At 35.8% G+C, this 9,797-nt stretch overlaps 2 protein-coding genes across 2 annotated transcripts; one reads left to right on the top strand and one right to left on the bottom strand.

The window, feature by feature from the left end:
• Positions 1-380: 380 nt before the first annotated feature.
• LOC120265868 (mitochondrial import receptor subunit TOM40-1-like) lies at positions 381-5,895 on the bottom strand. The gene is given in 12 exon segments (XM_039273835.1): positions 381-741; positions 828-923; positions 1,828-1,911; positions 2,018-2,086; positions 2,353-2,454; positions 3,386-3,451; positions 4,288-4,338; positions 4,452-4,547; positions 4,660-4,759; positions 4,854-4,888; positions 4,890-4,936; positions 5,582-5,895. Coding segments are annotated over 12 exon segments (987 nt in total). The 5' UTR covers positions 5,766-5,895; the 3' UTR covers positions 381-684.
• Positions 5,896-6,471: 576 nt separating this feature from the next.
• On the top strand, positions 6,472-9,761 carry LOC120264251 (pre-mRNA-splicing factor SPF27 homolog). The gene is made up of 6 exons (XM_039272052.1): positions 6,472-6,804; positions 7,192-7,367; positions 8,414-8,497; positions 9,004-9,073; positions 9,161-9,294; positions 9,371-9,761. Exons 1-6 carry the CDS (start codon positions 6,568-6,570, stop codon positions 9,417-9,419), a joined length of 750 nt encoding a protein of 249 aa, XP_039127986.1. The 5' UTR covers positions 6,472-6,567; the 3' UTR covers positions 9,420-9,761.
• Positions 9,762-9,797: the final 36 nt, after the last annotated feature.

The raw sequence follows: 9,797 nt of genomic DNA, 5'->3' as shown, positions 1-9,797 counted from the left end.
CACATTGGATTAACTATGAACATTAATTCATTCTATTGACATGAACTTAAAAGTTCTACCAACTCTCCTCTGCTACATATATATATATATATATATATGTATGAGCATGTATTCATCTTTACGTACATCAATCAATAGAATGGCAAGAGAAGCAACATTGTTTTTCAACAATGCAGTTATCTGCAGAGGTAGCAAATCTAGCCTGGGGAATCATTAGAGAAACATAAGACAATGCACTGAGATACTTAGACACAAACAACCACTGACGCAAGAGAGTAACAGAAGCATTATTTTTCTCTAGAAGCTCTGAACATTGTTTTTCAGGCTGCTTCTTTGATCAAACAAGTACAGTGGAATTTTAATGGAGATTTTTAGCTAAATTTCATGAAAGAATAAAACTTGCAGCAAGAATTGATAGCATGATTGTATATGAAGATAAAAGGCCTTATCAATGCCCAAAATATTTGGGTGGCTACTTGAAGATAATCAAAGATGTATAACTTAGACACGAGAATACAAAATTGAAGTTTTTTCTTTTCTCCTTTTAAGACTCGAACATTACTAAAGCAGCTGGAAGAGCTTGATGAGTTGACTGAATAGTGCCTTGGCAACAAATCATAGAAGTAAGGCCTGGAAAGTGAGCTGACAAACACAAGAGGAACAACCAATGAATTACCTAAGAGTTTACTCTCCTACTGTCATGCCAAACCCGAACTTGTAGTCTTTCTTTGGGTGATCAATCTGTGCAAGCCATTCGGATGATTATGAGATTCAAAACTCCGGATGTCATGCAGAAAAACAGCACAAGTGTATAATTTTATGCTTACCTCTGCAGAAAGAATAAAATTGACACCCATATTTACTCGCTCTTCGAGAAATGCACCAACACAGCCATTGGAGTCCAGCTTTCCTCGTAATCGGCACTGCAGTTGTAATATTCATATAAATGAGTAAGCACATGCCAAATTCACTAGCAGATATCAAATGCTTTTCTCTACATAAGTTATCAAGTCTGGTGAAATAAATGTGAAAACAATAGAGTACCAAGTCCTTTTCCAAGAGTTTACTTGCTAAAAAGTAAAAACAAGTATAGATTACTGCAGGAAAGGTTTTGCTTCAATCAATACACACACAAAACAAATACCATGGACTTGGACAAATAATGAAAGACAGCTCATCAGAGATGCTAGGTCCAGAAGATCACATTGAGCTTCCACCAATAAAATATACGAAGTAGCACCAATGATGCAGTACCAAAGAAAAAAAGGCATATCACCCACCAAATCAGCATAATAGATGAATTATTTGAGGTTGATATAGTACAACAGATTTTCAATTCAATTATGAACAATAGATTAAGTAACTGATTCTTCAACCTCAATCTAAACTTATTACGATGTAAAAAACTTCCAAAAATCATAAGAATAAGTGGAAAAAGGAATATCATATTCTTAGTTACAAAAGTAAAATAAACAGTACATTAGTGGTGAGAAACTTCCAAAATATGACCCAATCAACTTGGAGTGTAAAAGCCAAATTATTAGGCAAAAGAAAAGATAAATCAGACAAAAAGTTTCTTTTTAGAAAAAATCTAAACAGATGAAAAAAGAAAATGACCATTAATGTGGAGCAGTACTTGCATAAAGCCAAATAGACAATCATTAAAGAAAACTCTGTTGGTATTAGATAATTCTCATGAACTTAGGAAAACTATGACCATGATTTAGGGTCAGAAAGAACCAAACAGATCAGTTGCTAAGGGAAGATAACAATTATTAGTTTATATGCAATAGATATTTACAGCTTGCTAATCAAACAAGAAATTACCTGACGAAGGATGTAATCATAACCAAAGCTTGCGGTTACATCACGTGTCATGTGATTGTACATAAAATCAGATGCAAGGGAAACCTGCATGAGAGAGAGAGAGAGAGAGAGAGAGAGGCATGTGAGTTCCAGACAAATAGGACACGACATAGATGATTCTACACTCCTATCTAATAAGAAAATGACAAACCTTCTCAGAAACCTTCTGAACATAACTCAAGGCTACAATCCCTGTGCTTGCAACTTGTGCTGTTGCAACCTGCAGCAATAGTAACCAGTTTCAATTGAAGGCATTTAAATGAAGAGAGATATCCATTCCCTATTACCACATAATAGGCAAAGCATATGAGTAATGCAGCCACATGATTGTGAAGCTATATGACAAACTAGACATGTTTCAGCAAATCATTATCATAACTACATTAGAAAGCTAATCTTCAAGTTCCAAAATGACATCAACAGTTAAACCATAATAGAGGCTGATTCAACCATTTAAAGGATACAATGATCATGATTCAGCAGTACCATTTTGTCAGTGTTATATCGAGCAGCTAAACCAATGCCTGACTTCCTTTGATGACCAAGCCAAAAAAATTCACTGCCCACTGATAAATGCGGTGTAACACTCTGTATGCAAAAAATTAAGGTAAAATATTAGTCATATCTTCAAAATCTCTGATCTAGGCTATTCAATTCGTAAAAACACATTCAAGTTAGCCAAACAAAATAGTTGTGAGACTAATTAAAGTTTAAATTGCAGCAGCAACACTACATTCATCTTTTGTTGCTGGCGATCTGCTTAACAAAGGTAAAAGAAAGAAACAAGAGAAACGAAAAGGAAAATCAAAATAAAGACACTGATGAAAATAAGGCTCTATTATATGCGGATTCTATATCATCACCAAGATATTTTACGATAGCTATTCACAAAAAAGATACAATTGCAGTTGAAATGTTGAAAAGGAAAGCTGCTCTCTTACCAATCTATATATTTATCCTACTGCTTCTTTCTCTTCCTTTTCTTTTCTAGTAAGCTAATGTAAAGCCTAACCTTCTACAAATTTTAAAACTCTTCTTTATGTCTTGAAATGTAGATCAAAATTACGGTTTTATAAATTCTGAAACTTCTAAAAGTAACCAATATGATACTATATTCTGCTCCCCAGGCATAAAAAAATAAATGGCCACTAGTCATATTGCAAGTCTCTATGATTGAAATTATTTGGGTATTGCAAGCCTTGTTCACATTCATGTGCTCCTCCACTCAATGCTATCAGCACCACCATGAGTTCCAACCCAACCAGGGCACAATTACATTAGATAAGCTAGCATTACATGCATCTATACAAATGCAAAGCACTGGCACTGAAACAGCCTATATTTATCTCCGCAAGAAGATTGGTCCTTAGGGGAGTAGCATCCCCCTTAGACGAGCATTTGATTTCATGGCACTGCAAATCTATTAAATGGAGTGATAGCATTCAAGAATTGGTGAACATTTTTTATGCATCATGAATTGAAAAAATTATTGTTGTGATTAGCAAAAGACACAAATAACCTGAATATAATTGCCCCCATAGAAAGCATTGTTCCCCAGTTGAAACTGCGCCCTGTAATCTGTACCCTGTGCAAAGAAGAAGCTCATCACTAACAGAACAAGACTCAGATATCACCATACTCCAACCAAATTAGATCCACGCACATCTAACAGTCTAAGTACAAATCAAATGGGTTAACATTAGCCATAAATATGCCACAAGATTATATTTTCCATGGTATAGTATAAACCCAGTGACCTTACGTTGAGAGATATCTTGGTTATCCCATGTTATGCATCACATCCAACCAAACACCCATGTTTAGTTACAGTTACTCCACCAATTTTTTTCACACAGATTTAATTGTTTACATAAATATAATTAATAAATAGATTTTTAAAAATTATTATTAATAATCTTATAAGATTAAAAAAGTATAATTTTATTCTTTCAAGATTTAAAAGTTTGGTAGGTCACATATAGTTTTCCCTTAAAAGCCCCAACCCTATCATCACATTCCTCAACCAAACAAGTCCACTGCAATCAAAAGCAATTGTGTCAAGATTGAGGACACCAAATTTTGCTAGTTGCAAATAAACACAATTAATTTGTTATAAAAATGTATATTTTCCAGGAGCTTTGCAGATAGAACCACAGTGTTGAAGTTGCACCAGTGCATGGTGTCTTTTCATCTTTCTTTTTGAAGAATGAGATTCATAGGAATTATATGAAAGCTTGTGGAAAAAAAGCCAACGAAAAATATGCAATACTTCACAATATTTAATACTTATTAGTTATTACCAATGAATTGCACTGAAATCAATTCATTCAGAGTCATTTACAAAATTTCCAGGTCAATGATGAGAAGATAAGTAACTTATGGGAATTATCAAAATAGAATAAGAGCAGCAAGGAAATTAACCTTGTAATCAAAGTTAAACATCCCCTGGGAGAAATGTGGCTCATTTGTGAGCTGCAGAAAATGCAGAAGTCATCAGAAACTGATAATAGAAAATATAACAAGCAATTAATATGCCTCCATGAATATTATAATGGCGGTTCACGACTTATCACTGAAAAACATACCTGAGCATTGGCCTTCAAAATAAGGTTATCGGTCAGATCACACTTCACTCGAGCATTAAGCCTCCCATCAGTTAGGACCCTCCCAATAAGCATCAACTTTGGAAGTAGGAGCAATGATATTTTATCAATCACTCAGAAAGTTAGAGAAGGAGCACACAATAGTTCAATTATCTTTGCAAACAAACATTTGAAAAGAGTTAGCGCAAACCTTTGGATCCAAAAAGTTAGCGCCAAACTCATAATGTGCAGTAGGAACTTTAATAATGCCAGAAGATTGTGAAGGAACTTCCGTTGATCCCATAAAAACACTGGTTGAAAATTATGACATTTTGTGGTAAGAGAACTTGCGAACAGCTTCAGAAGGAAACCAAATCCATTAAGAATAAAACATAGTAAAACTACCTGTGGCTTAGCGCAAATCTTTGGTTAAGACCCTTTGGTGAAGTCAAACCGCAATCCCTCAAAAAATTCAGGCTTTAATGACACTGCAATAAACATTGCATAGGAGAAACAAAGAGTAGTCAGAAAATTCTAGTTCTGTGCATTATCCAATCAATTTGAACAATAAGTTGCCAAATAGATAAAAATATAGGGGCTTTCAAGCAATGATATTAAAGAGATTAAAATGCAAACTCTAGGTTAGCTATCAAGTAGAAACATTGGGCATCCCTAGAAAGTACAGATGATAATCTATTCAAGGGCAAACATGAATATTGGCCGGCTCAATCATGCGTTTAAAAGATATAGCATTCAAAATAGAAATTTACCATGACAGTCCATATTCCCATACATTATTTTTTAATTAAAGATTTTTCATTTACAACGGAAATATACTCAAGAATAAAATTTAATCAGGGAACTTGTGAAAACGCCACAGTGATCAAGGGTTTCAACTGTGTATTAAAAGTGCAAATTCAATCCCAAACCCACAAGGAACACACCATCTGGCTAGATCTAAACTATTGGCCAAAACAAAATCAGCGCATCAATGCAATACAAATCCAAACCAAATAAGAGGAAGAACAATCACCGATCAAACAATAAAGAAGTCAAATTTCCATGTAAGATAGTGACCAAGAAAGCTTTAAAAAGAAATAAAAATCGAAGCTTGATCAAAGATCGAGACATACTGAGAGCTTCCCGCTGAATTTCTTCAAAGGGGACAGGGCAAGGAAGATTTCTATAGTCAACCATTTCCTTAGAAGCACTCTTCTCCTCCGACTTTGGAGGCAGGGCAACGGCGAGGCCGACGGGCTGCGGCGGCAGGGCAAACGGTGGCGGTGGCGCAGCGGCATAGCTGACAGACGATCCCATCGTCCCCGCGGATCCCCAGATCAATGGAGCACGAGGAAATCCGAGGTTCCGAGGAGAAGAAAAACAAGGGTTTGGTTCGCTCTATTGCGGCTGAGGTTTTTCGAAGGGTTTTCGAGGTATAAACTCTGGGCCTTTCGGTCTCGTTCTCGCTGTGTAAATCTTTGGCTAAAGAATAGAAGCCCAGTGTCAGCCGTACACGTGTCCTCCATCCCATCTGACGGTCGTAATGCCTCCATATGTTCTTGTAAACCTGATAAGTATAAAAAAGAAAATCTTAATTTTAAATAATTAATAATTTTAAACTTTGTTATGTTCATCGTGCTTAATTGAATTTTATCACATTGACATCTAATATATTATTTTAAAAATTTAAAAACAATTCAAAAGTGGAGTTGAATATTTTGAAATTAGACTGATGAGTGAATATATTAAATATATTAAATATTTTGAAATTAGATTGAAGTGGTTTATCTATTTTTTCAAAAAAATATATATTAAATTTTATTTAAAAGATAAGGATGAGAGTAAATATTGAGTAATTAAAAATAATTTTGTATTTATAATTTGTGCTATTTTTTCAAGTTAATATTATTATTATTTTTATTTCACTATATACAAGATACATCTCAAACATAGGAAGTTGGCAAGGACTAATAAGTAATTTTCTATTTTTGCAAATAAACCCCTATATAGTAAAATAATTGAGAGGTTCTCGGCCCTTGCCCTTGAAGCTACTCGCTTGCGCTTACTCTTTCACCCTTGCTAACAACTCCGGCCGCCGGCGTAGCGTATCCGGCGAGAAATGGCGGGAAGAGAGGTGCTGATGCTAGAGGCACCGCCGGATGCCGCCCTGGAGGGTTGGTCCGCAGTGCGAGGTGATGAGGACATCGATGCGCTGCCGTACATCGACGAGGACTACGGCAACCCGCGGGTGAAGGCGGAGGTGGATCGTCTGGTTGAGGAGGAGATGCGGCGCAGCGTCAAGAAGCCCGCGGACTTCCTTCGTGATCTCCCTCCGATGCCCAAGTTCGATTTCGAGGTACATCTCGGCTTGAATTCGTTCTTAGATTTGTATGTAAAGCTTGAAATTTTCGATTTTTTTATTTTTTTATTTTTTTGATGCTTCGTAGATTATGCTCCGGTTTTAGAATTATCTTCTTGTCTGGTGATTGTTTGAAGTTATGGACTTTAGGGTTTGGCCGAGCTAGGGTACATGGAATTTTTTGTTAATTTAGTTTCAATAGTGTTTTTGTATGAATTTGAGTTCTTATGATCAATGCAATATTGCCATTAACCTATTCAGTCATCATCCCAATTATTTTTGCCTTATTATTTTGGTTACTAGATGAATTTGCATAAAGATTGTACATTTTTGTTGAACTTTTCAATGGGTATTCTTTGACTGATTTTGGTGCCAATATCCTAGAATCACCCTATGTTGGCTAGAGAGTATGAACGTGTGAGAGCTGGCAGGCCTTCTGCAACATTGGAGATGTCCCGATATGGATTAGAGCCCCCGCCGATCAATAAGCGAAACGATGTATCTGCTTGGAGGCAGGCAGTGAGAAATGCTCAGACCCTTGTACAACATCAAATCATCAGGTAAGCACTAATTATATAAGCTTTGGTTATTTGTGTTTTTCAATATTGAAAGTTTAGCTTTTTTTGTTAATTTTTATATCAATTATGTATTCCATGCTTTTTGGCTTTCTGATTGGAATTACAAGCTCGTCGGTATTGAAAATTTATTTGAGCATGCTTATTTCTCTGAAAGAACTGCTTATATTTGACATGGTCTTGGCAAAATAATGGTAATTTGTTTATGGCTTAAGTAGCATTCTTAATAATTGTGTGCGTCACAAACTATTTGAAAAATATATTTTAAACTATGTAAGTTTAGGATATTGCTGAAGATAAGAATGATCAATATTATGAATTGGCTCTTCATTTGCATTGAGAGATAGGCAAAGCTTCAAATTCTACCTTGAGTAGCATATTAATTTTTTACTCCGTCAAGGCATCAGTCACTCTTCACGGTGTGAGCTGCCAGGCAATCTCTAGGGCAATTCGTTTGTTTGCTCTGGTCACCACTGCAAGCCTACATACATGGTAATATCTCAATGAAGATGTATAATACATATCAACTTAAATCAAGAATGAATTTTTTTTTTTTTTTAATTACATATTGCTTCCCATAATCCCACGCTTTTCAATGATGAATACAAGCGCGCACACACACACACACACACATAGCAAGAAGGAGACTTATTAGAACTTCAAAGTTTCTTCCAAAAAAATTAATGCTTCATGTTCACAATTTGGATGAATCCTTCTCAGAAACCTCTATTGTCTTTATCTTGACATGATGTTCTATTTGAGTTGTCAAGCTGGGACCATTATGATCAACTTTTTTTTTGTTAGTGCAAATGCTATTTCCTATCAGTAGATGTTTCTTTGAGTTTCTGAAAACTTAAAGAGGGAGATGATATCTGTCTTCACCTGTCAGTTCTACATTGTTATTGGTCAGTTACCTGTAAATGGTTTCTATAAATTCTTCTGAAACAACATTGTGGTATTTCCTTACCAGTTGAAGGGCAAATTTGTTTTTCTGTGCTATTTTTTCTCATTTGTTTTATTTCATCTGTCAGAATTGAGAATCTGGATCTAATGGTGAAGTATGGCGTTGATGTCTGGAAACATCAGAACAAACAAATGGAGTCTTTTCTGTCCAGGTATGCCTCTGATTATCTGTGTGATGGCTTCGTTACCATGTTTGAGTTTGATAAGGTTTTTTGCTATGAAACTACATGCCATTTAACTTCTGGTGAGACTATGCAGATCTTGTCATTATGCCTCTTTGGTTTATATGCTTGGTTATGTTTTTTATCAGACATGTTACTTTTGTCGAACTATTATGTTCATTATCTTTGTTTTACTGAAAGTTCCCTTTCGTCACCACTGGTTACTTTAATTATGGTTCTAAGAAGTTGGATGGGCCATATTATATTGGAATCCTTGTTATGAATTTTTCAACTTTCTCTACTTTTTGGGCTTGGGTATTGCTGTTTAATAATACTTGTATGGAGTCTTCTTTGACCTGTAGATTTTGTGATTGTGCATCCTGAAGCACATAGAGTATCTACATCTTGGGGTACTTTGTTCTGAAGCTTCAGAACTCATTATGCTTGCATAGAAATGGAATGATATTATCTGCATTAATGTTCCTGCTCATCATCAGATTGCAGGCAATTGCTTTGGAATACAATGAAAATATTGAGAATGTGAACCGGGAAAGAAAATTCCATCAGGTCAGTTTTGGACTATTAACCAAATATTTGAGTTGTAGTTTGTCTTTAACATTGCACAAACACCTCACAAATTTAAGACACGGACAGCAAAACACTGGTGTGGAACTAGATGCCTTATCTGCACAATGGACGGAACTGTGCCTGAAGAACATAGGGATCCAAGCTGCATGTGCTGAACTGGAGAATCATATTGAGCATCTCAAAATGGAAGCAAAAGAGAGGTATGACAATGTTTACTTTCCCCTTCTTTTCAGTTTTATGTTTGAGCTCAACTTCTGATCTTATTTATCCTCCCAGTGGTTTGGATTTGAATCCCAACATGGAAACTGCACCTGCTACTAGCTGAGGAAGCCAAAGTTACTGTTTCATTGGCTGATGCTGAAGTGCCTGCAGTGATTTTTAATATCAAGCCAAGTCCTTCAGGTTCAGGCAAGTGAAGATGACAAGTTTATCACATTCAAATCAGTTGCAGCCGAGGTTGGAGATGGGATGTTTAGAAGTTGCATGCATTTTATTCAACCTTGTTTGGTCCAAGATGACCTTCTGGTAATTTCCGCCAATTTCTTCAGTTTCCTGGACAGTGAAATGTTTTCATGGTGAATTCTAAACTTGGTTGGTTTACTTGTTGGAACTTAAAATTATTCCCCTGTCAAGCATTCTAGTTTGAGTTTTTGAATTATTTTGCTCAGTTCAGCTCAGGTTTGTGTTCATCTTCCATGTTTCC

Source organism: Dioscorea cayenensis, chromosome 7, assembly GCF_009730915.1.
Source record: "Dioscorea cayenensis subsp. rotundata cultivar TDr96_F1 chromosome 7, TDr96_F1_v2_PseudoChromosome.rev07_lg8_w22 25.fasta, whole genome shotgun sequence".
Lineage (NCBI taxonomy): Eukaryota > Viridiplantae > Streptophyta > Magnoliopsida > Dioscoreales > Dioscoreaceae > Dioscorea > Dioscorea cayenensis.
Note: the sequence above shows the minus strand (reverse complement) of the source record. Positions and strands in the feature narration are given on the sequence as shown.

Excerpts from the sequence above, each read along its gene's own strand:
- LOC120264251 (XM_039272052.1), top strand. The coding sequence starts at position 6,568 with ATGGCGGGAAGAGAGGTGCTGATGCTAGAGGCACCGCCGGATGCCGCC. Across the intron at positions 7,368-8,413 it reads GTACAACATCAAATCATCAG|AATTGAGAATCTGGATCTAA; the intron begins GTAAGCACTAAT and ends TTCATCTGTCAG. Across the intron at positions 9,295-9,370 it reads AAAATGGAAGCAAAAGAGAG|TGGTTTGGATTTGAATCCCA; the intron begins GTATGACAATGT and ends TTATCCTCCCAG.